This window comes from Andrographis paniculata, unplaced genomic scaffold (assembly GCF_009805555.1).
Source record: "Andrographis paniculata isolate CXL003 unplaced genomic scaffold, ASM980555v1 Contig9END, whole genome shotgun sequence".
In the NCBI taxonomy this organism is placed as follows: Eukaryota; Viridiplantae; Streptophyta; class Magnoliopsida; order Lamiales; family Acanthaceae; genus Andrographis; species Andrographis paniculata.
In genome coordinates this window covers 4,392,909-4,408,133 of record NW_026137639.1, presented here as the reverse complement: position 1 = coordinate 4,408,133, position 15,225 = coordinate 4,392,909, and the positions used below count along the sequence as shown (strand labels likewise).

At 40.0% G+C, this 15,225-nt stretch overlaps 1 protein-coding gene across 1 annotated transcript in view; it reads right to left on the bottom strand.

Moving 5' to 3' along the window:
• Positions 1 to 583: 583 nt before the first annotated feature.
• LOC127244086 (diacylglycerol kinase 3-like) overlaps positions 584 to 15,225 on the bottom strand; it is a 30,454-nt gene continuing 15,812 nt past the window's right edge. Inside the window, exons 6-12 of the mRNA XM_051264405.1 lie at positions 15,025 to 15,100; positions 14,860 to 14,942; positions 9,636 to 9,706; positions 2,007 to 2,084; positions 1,821 to 1,908; positions 1,005 to 1,121; positions 584 to 889 (exon numbers count right to left, since the gene is read on the bottom strand). Coding sequence (XP_051120362.1) covers positions 731 to 889; positions 1,005 to 1,121; positions 1,821 to 1,908; positions 2,007 to 2,084; positions 9,636 to 9,706; positions 14,860 to 14,942; positions 15,025 to 15,100 — 672 coding nt within the window. The 3' untranslated portion in view covers positions 584 to 730. The remainder of the gene's footprint in view (positions 890 to 1,004; positions 1,122 to 1,820; positions 1,909 to 2,006; positions 2,085 to 9,635; positions 9,707 to 14,859; positions 14,943 to 15,024; positions 15,101 to 15,225) is intronic.

The following is a 15,225-nucleotide window of genomic DNA, read 5'->3' as shown; positions in this document are numbered from 1 at the left end:
AATAAAGTATACGGACAACATTTCGCGATTTGAAATTCTATCAAATCATTGTCTTATCTTACTATTCATATAGTTGATATAACAAACCTGTGGATTGCCACGCAATCTTGTTGTACTTCTTCAACGCTTCTAGTGTGATGTTCAATATAATTATGGTGTATTCTTCTGCGTGTTGCCATGGCTCCCTTTCAGTATTTTGATCTGTCTGTTGTTAATTGTGCAAACACAACCACGTTCATCAAAACACAGTCATGTTCTGTCCATATCAGATGCCATGTCGGATTCTATTATGTCCACATCAGTATTTTCGGTTAATTTTTCAACAGTAAAATTAAAATTGATTATTTGTCTATAATAGGACTAAAATTGATTACTTTTTTTATATTGAGACTAAAATTAATCATTTTTTTGTTTCAATGGGACCAATTTTGATTTTTTTTTCCCTATTATAAAATAAAATGGCAAAATAGCAATAGCAATAGCAATGCCACTTTCTTTTCAAGAAAGTGGTGCAGACAAGGTTTGCAGTGAAGCAAGTTGTTGAACATAATAGCAGCCAAGCCAGTTCATAAACAATGATAGATGATACAAAGAGCTAAGTAAGCATAAGATGTATGAAATTTGACAATTGTCCGGGTTTATTGTACCATCAAAAGACACTCAATATACAAATATTGAAGTAGATTTTGTGCATACTTTACACAAATACAAATACAAATACCTGTTTTCCTCAACTGGCTCTGATCATAGCTGACTGATTCAGCACTCTCTTAATTTCCACAAATGTCGAGAAGTCGTTGCTCATAGGTTGTTTCCACGGTTCACCATCCATTTGCATAAACGCATCTTTCCACTCTCCTCCTCTGAGCTCAAACCGGATTGCAGAGGCCTGAAGACAGTTGAAGATCAAAATACTGAAATTTAATAGCGAGCATGGTAGCATCCTCAACTTTACTGTTTTTTATATGCTGAAATACTGCAATGAACACAATCCAACATGATACCTGGGCTATATGTTTTGCAGATATCAGTTCAACCATAACCATTGAAGCGTGCCACCCTTGTTTCAAGCCAAAGATTTCCACCAAACCGTCATCAGCATGCGCATCAACAAACCCTCTCTGCACAACGAACAAAAAGAGCTTTGTTCACCTCAAAAATGTTTCCATTATATAGAAACAAAGGTCATGATGAGGCATCCATAATCTACGTACACTATGTAGATTTAATATATAGTAATGCATATTACAATCAATCGTTATCATTAGATACTGAGCACACATATAAGATGAAAAGGATATTTGCCAAACACCATATGATAACATTAGCATACCATCTCAAAGCTCACGTTTGATGCAAGGCGAGAATTTTTTATTTTTCATTATTTTTCTAGTGGGTGCTCATATTTTAAAACATCAGACAATTTTTACTGACTTACTAGAAACTGACAAAGAATATTTCACAAATATGAAAGGATACAAAGACATAAAACACCAAAATTGCACCTCGAAAACTTGCCCATCCAAGGGAAAAGGAACAGCAACGCAACATGAGTTTTGAGAGTATTCAGGAATTTAACCATGAGTAGAATGCACAAGTATCCCATAAAAAGTTGGATTTGAAATAAGGAAACCACATGCCAAGCAGAATTGTCTAGTAAAAAATTATTTGAACGATGCCCCTTAAATTAGCTAGAGAACTAATATAGAATCCACGTAAAGTATTTGATAAAGCTGAAAGTATCCAGAGCACTATATAGTACATTCACAAACAATCAAAGCACCAATTAGTCAAGATATATGGCATGAACAAACTCAAACCTTCTCTAGGTAATCTGGTTTCAATTTGCCCCATGGATTTCTTCCACTTCCGTAACTGGGAAGATTGAGAACCACAATAGATCTCACACTGAAAAATTCACAAAGCTAAGATGAATTAAAATAAATAATAACCGGTGATTAGTAATCATGCAATCAGATGCAAAGTAAAACCTTGCAAGAACCAACCTGGAAGGGACAGGAACTTGCTCCCACTTTAAACAATTAACCCTCTTAAGGTAAATTCTCAAGATGTTTTTCAATGATCTGAAAAATAAATAGAGGTATATTTGGCCTGTAAAGTACTAGAATATTAAGGAACAAAAGCAGTAAGTATCAAAGTTTGCAAATGAATATTGATAGAGTACCACCTACTAATCAACTAAGAACCATAATTACGAAAAAAGAACTTAGCGTAACTAAAAGTTCATAAAACTACAGTAACTTTTGTCTATAAAGACCAAATAATAGAATTTTTTTCAACTCACAAATCTATATCTGATGTATTGGAACAAATGATTAAAACCATTTTTAAGCAATTAGAATCATTTATACATTAAACTAACTTCTCAAACACTCCTCTTCAATTAAAACATACAGAAACATGAGAAAGTACTAGAACTTATAACATGCAAAGAAAATATGGTCCACAAATTTTGTGTTGGTTCTTGATTTGATGCTTTTGAAGTAAAATAGTTGTTGGATGTAATGTTTTAAATAAAAAAATTATTGTTCGATGTAATATTTTGAATGAAAAATTTGTGTTAAATATGACATTTTTTTAGGAAATTTGAAAATTTGAATAGTAAAAATTGATATAAAAGAAATGTTAGATATATTGTATATTAGAGATGTCAACGGGGTGGGTTTGGGACGGGTTTTGCAGGCCCCGGCACCCGCCACGCTAGAAAATATTAGGACCCAAGACTTGTTCTATCCCGCTTCAACCCGGCCCCAGGACCCGTCCAGCACCGAACCCTCCGGGTTCGGAGCAAACCCGACAAACCCGTTTTTGTTTTTAAGAAAAGAATAAAATAGAATTTTTTAAAAACAATTTAATATTAAAAAAGTATGCGTCAAAAAGTTATAGTTCTAAAAATAAGAACAATCAAATATTGACAATAGTCCATAGTGAAGGCGGTCAGCAGTAGTCCCAATTATAAAGAAAATTGTAGGATAAATAAATTCGAAGATAAATTTGATTTAGAATTAAGTTTTTATTTTATATTTCAACTTTTTTAAATAAATAAATAATTAAATTTATATTGTATAAAAATATAAATATATTATAATAATTATTTAAATATTCGAATTCGGGTCCGGGTCCGGAGTGGGACGAGTTTATAGTAAAACCTGTAACCCTTCCCAAACCCGGCCAGATCTAAAACTCAAAATCCACAACCCGCTCCGAACTAAATTTTTTAGACCCGAACCTGCTCCATTAAGACCGAGTCCGGGGCGGCTCCGGGGTTAACCCGCCCCATTTGACATCCCTATTGTAAATTATATAAACCAATTTTGGATTTTGAATAGTATAGGGACCTATTTGATATTTTAGTTAATCGTAGTTTATTTTTTAAGGTTTATTTATGTAATCAATTTCAACTTAAATCAATGAGAATTGAGTTTCGCTCTACATGGTATCATAGCCGTTGACCCACTACAGTGAACCCACTGACCCGCCGTGCCACTGTATCTGTCATGTTTCGCCGGCGCGTTCTCCTCTCATCTCGCCGCCACCACCGCTGGGTTGCCTCAAGTTGGTCACAACTGTTTTTATTACCGCCCCTCACTTCCACCAACCGGTGTTATTTTCTCTTCCTTAGCCGGCGCCGGTGTGGCTTAATAGGGCACCTATTATCTTCTCCCTCTCTTATTAGTTGCATCCTCTCAACTAGCTTAACAAGAAATAGCAAACTCATTAAGTTACTTCAGCAGTAATAACTCATCGTTGAAGTCTTCTCTGGGATTGATTGGTGCTGTTTTTTTCTGAGATTTGGGACTAATAGGACTTATGTCTAATCCAGGAGCCAATACTTCATTAAGAGTGTTTGGCATAGAGAATTGAGAGCATGAAAATGGAAATATTTCTACTTCTAGAGAAATAGAATTTGAAAATAAATCATTTTTATTTTTTTTATTTTCATTTTTCTCTCATTTGCAGAGAAATTGAGAGAAATAAAATTTGTATACCTAAATGTGTATTTTATTTATTTGTTTATTTTACTATTTAAGTTTTGTAATTTCTTTTAAAAATATATTGTTCCGATTTTATAAAATTCATATCAATATTAGTATTATTTTTTAAAAATTACTATTAAATATGACTATTTATTCACAACTTTTCTTCATTGAAATTATCTTTTATTTATCATTTTTCGTGATTAATTTATTTTCCTATTCTCAGCATGAATTCTATGTTATTGTTGGAACCTGAATTTCAGAAGTTCCAAAATAATTCGTCGATGTCATCAGTGTGGGTTCCGGAAGTACTCCAAAGAGTCAATCCGTCGTCGGGTAATCAAGATCTTATGTGATTAATCAAACTAAACTACGATAATCTACGGAAAGCAAGTAAAATAAATTGCAGAAAATAGTAACTTGAATTAAATTGCATAAACGAAACTAGAACATGAAAAAAAAAATAGAAAAATAGACGATTTGATCTGGTTGTGCCTGTGTGTGATGTGTTTTTTCCTAATTTTAATCCTAAGCTAGAATAATCACCTCTTCCACAAAAAGAGGCAGTTTTAATTATTCCTCCACCTCTCTCAACCGTCAGGTAACCTCATTCCATCAGCTCCCAACCACTTCCATCACCTCTGGACCGGATTCCATTCGTTTTGAACATCTTCCGTTGTTTCTGAACTGGGTTTCATTTGCTCTGAACTTCTTCCATTACCCCTGGATCAGACCTGCAACTTACCATGACTTGTTTTCATCATACCCCTAGCCGGTCTACCGGGATATGTCCTCAACAGCCTCAAGTTACATGGAATCCTCCTTATTCTTTCTTTGGTTTTGACCCATAGAACCTTCCATATAGGACATGTAGGTGTCGGGGTCTTCCATTAATATTACAAAGTTGCCAACTAAGGGTTGATGGAGCTTGTTGTCCAAAGGCCTGTGGAAGTTATACCCTCTTGCTCCATGGAAGCTCCGCAACCTGATGGAAGTCGTTATTCGGTCCAACAATTGCCCTCCTCAAAAAAGGGATAAAATGCGAATCGTGTAGAGCTTTACTCTTTTTTGGGATTTCCTTCGTATAGAGCTCACACCCATGGGCCTTAGTATAAAATTCAACCCCTTTTGATTTATCGCATAAGGCCTTCCAACCTTGATGTGACAGTTGCACTCTTTGATTCCCGCGCTGCCTGAAAGAAAAAGACACTTGAGGGCTTTTTTGGGGTTTATCTCAGCACTTCCCATTTTCACCCTTTTCCCCCTCGTTTTTCTCTCGTTTTCCTTTGGATTTTCCCGTTCTGGTTGGTGAGTGTTGGTGTCAATTCGTATGGCCTCTCCGATAGCTCATCCTTCCGGTGGTGTGGAAGAGCCCTTGTCGATGGTAGTAGTCCCAGGTCCGATCCGCTATTCGATGCCAGTTGAGGGACCATTGCGCCCGTCCGCTGATGGGGATTCGTGGATGTTAATGCCGTCGGCCGAGACGGATCTTCAAAGAGAGGAACTCCAGCAAATCATCGCCGGCGACGGGGTATCTTCCCTGTTAATCGCGAAATCCTTTTATTCGTTGGCTCTTTGACAAGGTAGGATTTTAACCCAATATCCCGACAGCGCGACCTTCAAGGAATGGACGGCAACCCTCGGTGGCTCAGTCGACACTCAATGGGAAGTTTGGGGGATTGACGACATGATTACCGTTAGCACACAGGTTTCTCATCCCAAATTTGATCTTCTTTTCGTACTCCTAGGGTTTTGGTGTCCGGTGGTGAACGGATTTTGCTTTTCTTTTGGCATGATTTCACCCACATTACTTGATATTGCGGAGTTGCTAGGTCTCCCCGTAACAAGGGATGATTATGCTCTGCTCCCTGCTCCACCGAATACTGTCGATTTTGGTATAGACTATTCAAAGTCTAGTTCGAGCGCCTTACTATACAAGAAGTATGGGGCGCCGAACTCAAAAGTCAGTTTGCTAGATAACCATAGGACTTTTTTAATGCTTTGGGTGAATCGCTTCTTCATAGGTGCAGCTGGTAAAAACTTGGTTAGGGAATACGAACCCTTAGTGTCGTCGATGATGGAGGGTGACTGTTTGGCGCTTGCTAAGTTCTTCTTAGGACATTTGTATAGAACCCTTAACGATCTTCATACTCACCTAGGTCGTGAGGAGTATGTATCCACCCAGAGGGGACCTTTATGGTCTCTTCAACTCAGGGCTGCTTATATGTTTCCCGAGTTGTTTGACATACTGTGGCCGTTTCAAATTCCGAACGAAGAACGTATCGGTGTGTTTTTAGCTGGGTTTGAGTGCTCCCGCAACGCTTTTCAAATCGCTAATTTCTTCTTGTAGTCGAATAACCATGAGGATGCACGATTTTTTCCTTTTCCGGAGCGATCTTATGGTTCTCTAAGCCCCCGCCAGTAAAGAAGTATGGTTCCCCCGACTGGTCCTCCATCACTTTATCATAGAATCAAGTTTGAACCACAAGGCCCTTATTGTTGGGTTTAAAGCCTACGTCTCGTTCTTTACCCGTTGGAGTAGAGGGATACTTCCCACAGTTGTATGCGCGCCAGTTTGGACTCCAACAGACAATCCCGATGTACCGTTTCCATTGTCAAGGGCCCTTTCCTCCAGCGGCAAAGGACCTATCCTCCGAAGATCTTGATATGTATCGGGGCTTGAATGCAACCATTGAGGATTCGCCCCTTCCTGTTTCGAAACCAGGCCCTCCACCGATTCGGCGTTTGCTGGCTGGTGGAAATCCTTAAAGGATGTTCTTTTTGTTGAACCTCAGGTTTCATGGCTACGCCGTTCCATTGATACCGATTCCGACCACCATAGTGGAACAACTGATATTGCCGCTGAGGAGGTTGAAAGTGCGGCTCCTGAGATCATCAAAGGTAAACTTTTATCTTCTCCTTGAGTTTTGCTCACTAAATATCCGGCTGACTCTGTTTGTGTTCACAGTGATGGATTCCTTCCCTGTACGTAGATCAACTCGGCATGCTAAGGCCAAAGCTGCTGCCCTGAAACTTTCGGAGGAGCGCCGTGCAACTATCTCTTTCAGCCCCCGGGTTCATAGTCATCTCCATATACTTCTACGAATACTTCATAATTTTCTCATTCGTATGTATCATTGCATCCAGCCCGCTAAGAAAATGCACAAAGGCGTTGATACAACCCCGACAACGAGGACTACAGCTCGCACTATGGTAAACCCTCCTTCGAAGGTTCATCCACCCAAAGCTTTGGTATCCAATGTATTTCCATCACCCAAACTGCATTCCTCTTCACATTCACATTAGAATATTAATTGTCAACGTCCTTTACCAGCATGCACCTTTGAGGACGTCGGGGACTCCTCTTCCGCCTCCAGACCACATTCCTGCCCCACCTCGTGCAAGTCGTGTTACTTCCGACTTGAATATCAATCCGGAGTGTATTCGGGAGTATTTCATTGGGCGTCGGGATGTAACGTCTACTTCGGCACTTTCGTGTCAATTCCCTGAGGGTCTGGACGAACAATTCATCACCACCTGCTTGGAAGCGTCCCCGGGAGATCCTGAAACCTGGAGCTATTCCTTTTGGACCTCCATATGTATTTCCTGAAATTCCAGAATTCTGAACTCCATAAGCCGCTACTCGACTTTCTTCGCGAATCTGAAACGCTTCATTCCTCACAGTTGGCCGGATCACATCAGCCAATTGCCTAGAGATTTCGTACGCGATATCCCCGATTCCAGCCCAAATACATTGATTCACTTCTCTGCGTACCATGTTCACCATCGTTTTGGTCGATGATGATTCTTCTTCTTTTCTCAGCCCTGGGGTGCGGCTTCCACTGGGATAAACCGCCGTTCCAATTCCAGTATTTCCTGCACCGATATTCAGACCTGAGCTCTGATTCTGATTTTCCATAATGATCACCTTCCCACTACGAAGTTGCATACACGAACCCGACTTGATCCCATTGAGCATGCCAATTGTTGGAACCTGAATTTCGAAAGTTCTAAAATAATTCGTCGATGTCGACAGTGTGGGTTCCGGAAGTACTCCAAAGAGTCAATCCGTCGTCGGGTAATCGAGATCTTACGTGATTAATCGAACTAAACTACGATAATTTACGGAAAACAAGTAAAATAAATTGCAGAAAGTAGTAACTTGAATTAAATTGCATAAACGAAACTAGAACATGAAAAAAAAAATAGAAAAATAGACGATTTGATCTGATTGTGCCTGTGTGATGTGTTTTTTCCTAATTTTAATCTTAAGCTAGAAAAACCACCTCATCCACGAAAATGGGCAGTTTTAATTATTCCTCCACCTCTCTCAACCGCCAGGTAACCTCCTATCAGCTCCCAACCGCTTCCATCACCTCTGGACCGAGTTTCATTCGTTTTGAACATCTTCCGTTGTTTCTGGACCGGGTTCCATTCGCTCTGAACTTCTTCCATTGCCCCTGGATCAGACCTGCAACTTACCCTGACTTGCTTCTATCATACTCCTAGCTGGTCTACGGGATATGTCCCCAACAGCCTCGAGTTACATGGAATCCTCCTTCTTTCTTTGGTTTAGACCCATGGAACCTTCCATATAGGACATGTAGGTGTCGGGGTCTTCCATTAATATTATTAAGTTGCCAACCCAGGGTTGATGGAGCTTGTTGTCCAAAGGCCTGTGGAAGTTATACCCTCTTGCTCCATGGAAGCTCCGTAGCCTGATGGAAGTCGTTACCTTCAGCTTTGAGTCATTTGGACTTGGGTTCAGACCATTAGGAATATATTGGGTATCAAACTTCGAAGTCGTTATTTTCTTAGCTAGTTGCCTTAATCGCTTATCCTGGTAATTTCTTGGACCATGGGCTTGATTCTGATGCCTATGGTAATCCGAAACTATTTTCTAAAGTTCACAAATTTGTTTTGTTACCTGATGTTACTTTAGTTGATGGTTCAAAAGTGTCCATTAAAGCCGTCGGTGATGCTCAAACCATTGTCACGTGTCACCTTAACCCCTGTTCTATTTGCTCCCCATTGTCCATTCAATCTTGTCTTTGTTAATCAATTAACCAAAATTTTGAATTGCTCGATTGTGACACGTGGGCCCGCAAGCCACGCAAGATCTACTAACCAAAGCCTTACCTAGCCCTCGTCTCAAATATTTGTGTGACAAGCTGGGCATGATCAATATCTATGCTCCAGCTTGGGAGAGAGTGTTATAATTATTGTTATATATATATATATATATATATTAGTAGCTATTTACATTGTGGGCCCATAACCCAATATAGATTAGGCTAGTATATATAACCCAATATATATATATACAAGCTGGTGTGGCGGTCGCAGGTCATGTGAAAAGCGGAGAACAAGTTGGAGATCTACTAACCTAGCCCTCGTCTCAAATATCTGTGTGACAAGCTGGGCATGATTAATATCTATGCTTCAGCTTGGGGAAAGTGCTATAATTATTGTTAGATATATATATATATATATTAGTAGCTATTTACATTGTGGGCCCATAACCCAATATAGATTAGGTTTGTATATATGTATATAAGTGTAATGTGATTATTATTATAATTAAAAATTAATGGAAAAAAACCTAATTTCCTTCACAGAGAGAAAAAAAAACCTGACCTCAAACCTGGATCACTACTGCATGGCGTGAAGAACCAACCTTGTGTGCAACTGAATCCCGAATATATTAACTGTACACAAATATTATAACTCTAACATTAGTACCCGCAAAATAGTATACAAAAATATAACTATGAAATAAAGAATAATAATAATTTCATTGAGCAAGTCTTTAGTTTTTTAACATCATGGACCATTATATTCAATTACCTCAATTACATGAAGAGCATAGGCGTAAGATATTTGGGACTCAAATAAAAAGTTAGAAATATGCAATCAGTGTAGAGCCTATTTTAGAAACCTGTCAGGTAGCTTCCCTTAATTAAAGTGAAAATTACAACAAGCTTCCCTTCAACTATCGGGAGAGAAGTTTGTGTTTAAGGAAAACCGTTATGGAGCCGGGTAAGATCAAGGTTTACACTAGAACGGGAAAAAGGAGGACTGCACTCACCTAGGGGAGTTCGTGACATAGGATTGAAGAATTCATCATTAATTATTATTTTATTTCTTATTATTCCTCTTATAATTTTATTTTCTACTTAATTCTTGAATTATGAGTGTTGGGCTTGGCCATAAGTCCATCTATATATAGGGCGCATATAGGTCATATTAGGGTAGGTAGTCATTATTTTAGTTTTGATTACAGAGCGATTTTTTTTTCTCTATGGTTCTCTATTTTTGTTGATTTGAATAATATTCTCTTTTCGATTAACCTTAAGTTATAACAATTTGGTCCAACCTACCGGATCTTCTGCTGACAGAATCATGTCCATTTCCAATCAACAACGATTCGAGCTACTAGAATTGGGGAAATACAGGATAAGGTAATCCAAATCCGCCAGGATCTCTTTGCCAACCTCGAGACCTTGGGAGAATATAACACAAATTAGATGGCGTCGCTGCAGCAGGAGTTACTTGTAGCAATCACAGAAGCGGCTGGTGGCGTTAGTGGGTCATCCATCAACGCAATTTCTGGCGTTCTAACCAGAAACGATACTGATAATAATGACCCACACAAAAGTGTAGGGAGCCCTTACGAGCGCCTTGCCACACTTCGACAAAAAAAAAAGAGTTGATGAGTATATCAATGAGTTCATCCAACTGGCGACGTAACTGCAAGGTATGATGGATGACCACTACCTCGAATACTTCATGGATGGGTTACAGTAAAACATTTGTAACCGTCTGCGGACACTAGACCCCAAAGATTTGAATTCAACGCCTTAGTAGTGGGACGTGCTCCGAGCCGCCGGTAGGTCTTTTCAATTTGAGAAGTGGCGTCGGAAGCAATAGACCAGGCACGGGTAGCAGTTCCACTGGCCGGAGTCCAATGGTGTTGGACTAGTCCTCCGGGCGAGCTCCCTTCCGAAAATTGAGTCGTGAAGAGTACAGCGAGTGTCAGTATAAGCGACTTTGTTATCGTTGCAAGGAGAGCCCTATACACCATTGCATAAATATACCAGCAAGTCCCTTCATACTTGTGTGGTGAGCCCAAACACGAATTGGGTGGCCAAGCTCAAAGAGATAACGAGGTCGAGGGGTGGAGAAAATGCGCTTGGATTTTCCGAGAGCGAGCAAATGGGATTTGCGTCTCCAGGCACGATTGGGCGAGCTTGATGTTACAGTTGTCATTTGTGCCCCAGCCACAACTTCGTTTCGTCTGAGTTCATCCGCGAGATTAGGGCCGCTGCCCCACCAATCGGGGCTATCAACGTGGTTCTCAGCGACAGACCGAAGATCTGCAATGAGGGTGTCTATCGAGGATTAGCCCTCAATCTCGGGGCTTGGATTGTTAATGTGGATTGCAACGTGTTTCCCCTAGGGGAAGTGAATGTGATCTTAGGAGTAGCGTGGCTACACACTCTAGGGTAATCCATCTTAATTGGGGGGTCTTGTCTATGACATTTCGAGTAGGGAACCGGGAGGTTTAGTTACAGGGAGACCCAACTCTCTCACACTTGCATGAAAACCTCAAAAAAAATATTGAGTGGAATTGATGAAGGCTACTGTGCAATTACTGCCTCGTTCCCTTTGTCATTGTTGGCGGAAGATCCCGCAGTCCGCACAAACGGGTCCACACCGTATTGGAGAAATTCACGGATATCTTCGGCAAGCCATCTAATCTGCCTCACGTAAGGAACCATGACAACCACATTGTCCTTTAGCACAGTGCGAGCCCCGTGTCCGTCCGACCGTATGTTATGGGTAAGTTCAAAAGGATGAAATCGAGCGACTGGTCCACGACATGCTCCTTGTAGGAATCATACAGCCGAGCACGAGCCCTTTCTCAAGCCTGGTGCTCCTCGTGAAAAAGAAGGGCAGTTGGAAATTCTGTGTTGATTATCGGGAGCTCAACAAAGTCACCATTTCCAACAAATACACTATTTCAGTGATTCAGGAGATACTAGATCAGTTGGTGGGAGTGAAAGTTTTCTCCAAGATCCATCCAGCTAGATGCTAGATTCCGCGCGCACAGTGGACATTAGAGTTCTTTGTCATGCCCTTTGGTCCAACTAACACTCCAGCCACCTTTCAAGTCGTGATGAATGATCTGTTTTGGCCCCATCTTCTCTAGTTTGTTCTCGTCTTCTTCAACGATATTTTTATCTACAGTCACACTTGAGATGACCACATGGAACATCTCGGGTGTGCCTTGAGACTACTGCAAGACAATAAGTTCCTGGCTAATCGAAAGTACGCTTTCGGTTGCAAATTGTCAAGTACTTGGACCACATGATATCCGGTTAGGGCGTGGCTATGGACCCGACCAAGGTTCAAGCGGTGACGAACTGGGCGCCCTACCTTAGTCACGGGTGTTTGCGGCTTCTTGGGACTCACTGGATACTATCGCCACTTCGATACAAATTATGGCTTGCTAGCTCACCCTCTTAGGCTCTTACGGAACTTTTAAGAATGAGAGGTTTTCTACCCCTTTTCCTTGGACAATCGCCGCGCAGAAGGCGTTCGTTGCCTTAAAGCGCTCCATCACGACCGCTCCCATCCTTGCGATGCCTAACTTCACAAAACAATTCGTTGTGGAAACGAACGCTTCCGCCTCAAGTATCGGCAAACGCAATGTGGGATGACCTCTCAGGGTGTGTTTGTTTGGGGATTTGGATTTTGAGTTGAGATTTTAATAGTAAAAATTTTTATTTTGAATAGTTGTATGATGTGATATAAATGGGTGTTGATGTGATGTTTTGAATGTAAAATTGATTTTTAGTATAATATAAAAAATAAAAAATAGATGTTTAAGTTAGATGTTTTTTGGGGAAAAAATTTGGATGAATAGTATAATTAAGGGAAAATCCCCCAAACAAACATAACCAATGTACTTCATCATTGGCTTACCGAGATCCTTGGGATACTCCTGCATCCGAGTCGCGGTTGACCGTTTGTCCAAGTATGCCATCCAACATCCTTTTATTACGGCGAGAGTGGCGTCTATATTTGTTCCGGAAATGGTGCGTCTCCATGGGATTCCCCGTAGCATAGTCAGTGATTGCGGACCAATCTTCATGAGCAGCTTTTGGCAAAAGCTATTCCGACTACAGGGAACAAAATTGCAGTACAGTTCAGCCTATCATTCCGAATCCAACGGCCAAACCGAGGTAATGAATAAAGTATTGGAAACCTACTTAAGTTGTTTCTCCTTCGAGCAGCCCCGTAAATAGGCGTTTTGCTTACCTTAGGCAGAATATTGGTATTCTCAATTACAACATGGACAATGCTCAGCAACATACAACCGCGGCGGTAAACCGACACCATTGAGAAGTTGAGTTCATGGCAGGGGATCTAGTTTTCCTCGAGCTTCGACCCTATTGGCATAATTCGGCTCAGCAATCGAAATTTTCCAAGTTGTCCGCACGGTACTTTAGGCCATCCCGAGTTCTTCAGAAGATCGGGGGCACCGCATACTGACTAGAGCTCCCTAGAGATTGTCAGCTTTACCCTGCCTCATGTCGTGTCATTGGTGATCACCCGGTGGAAGCTCAATTACCAGAGCCCTTGGAGCTCCATGAGGTACCCCTGTTTGAGCCCGAGGCACTTTTAGACCGTCACATTAAAGGGCGCAATGAAAAACTCGTTTCTCAGTTTTTGATACTTTGCGCGAACTAACGGGCGAAATTCAACTTGGATTAATGAATCTAATTACAAGGCGATTTTCAAAGGGGGTGAAGTTGTTATGGAGCCACATAATATTAAGGTTTACACTAGAAGGGGGAAGAAAGACCGCACTCACCTAAGACTGATCGTGGCACAGGATTGAAGAATTCATCATTAATGATTATTTTATTTCTTATTATTCCTCTTATAATTTTATTTCCTATTTAGTTCTTAAATTATGAGTCTTGGGGTAGGCAGTTATTATTTTAATTTTGGTTACAGAGCGAATTGGTTTTCCCCTATGGTTCTCTATTTCCGTCGATTTTCTTTTCGATTAACCTTTTAAGTTATAAAAAAATCAAATAAGCTGTTAGTCGCCCCAAATGGAATCCTAGACTTTTCAAAGTTTTCTTAATTTTGATATGTTTAATGCACCTGTAAAATAAAGGATATGTGGACACCAACTGCATCATGGCCATATTCTTTTAAGTTTACACTAGATCAAGACAATACATTTCTTCTGAAAATAACGACTGATCTGAAACAATGGTGACAAGCTTGATAAAAGGCGCAAAGAGAGATAGGTTTGATGGAAATTTCGTGAAGGAAATGTTAGCAAGGGAAGGAAAGATAGAGAACCCGTTCTATTATAGATCCTTCGGTTTTGCACTAAACGACTTTTACCTCATATTTCCTTGCTAACGATTCCCTTCTAGAAATTTTGATCATACCCTATTGCTCCTTGCACCTTAAATCAAGCTTGATGCCATTGTTTCGGATTCATTCATAAGAGCTTGGCTCCGTCTCTACTTAGGCTATAGATTATTGTAATTGAAGCAGGTTTTCATTTCAACTCAGCCTTTTAGATCAAGAACGTTATTTTGTATTGTACAGATACCCTGGTACAAAACTGTCTTATTTTTACTCTATTTCGGAAGATTCCATAAGCCTTCAATTTAATATATTATATATTTATTTATACAAGATTTTTGGGTTAGAGAAGTTTATGCATGTAAGTTTCATAATTTTTGGAGTAAAGCATCACTTCCACAATTATCTCTAAGTAGGTATAGAGTATGTCAGAAATAAGATAATAAATTTTATGAAAACAAATTACCTTGTTTGAGATGGGACCCTGGGCAAGGTATGGTTTTTCATTGCGTAAATGGTGGAAACCATATGCAACTCGGGCATCCATTCCTTCATCCACATATATAATACATCTTCAACCAAAACATATATATATCTTTAAGAGAAAAAGGCTTGAAAATTACATGCAAACCTATGCTGAAATAATTATAGAATACTCCTTGATAGCAAGCAACTTTCTCAGGAAACTCCCCTTCAACTTCATGTTCCTGCAACATCACAGGGAAGTACAGTAGAAGACAAAAGACTGTAAAAGCTCAGTGATGTATTAATCTAAATGTATATGTTAAGCATATTACAAAGTATAGAAGCAGTGAAGCGTGTGGCTCTCTTT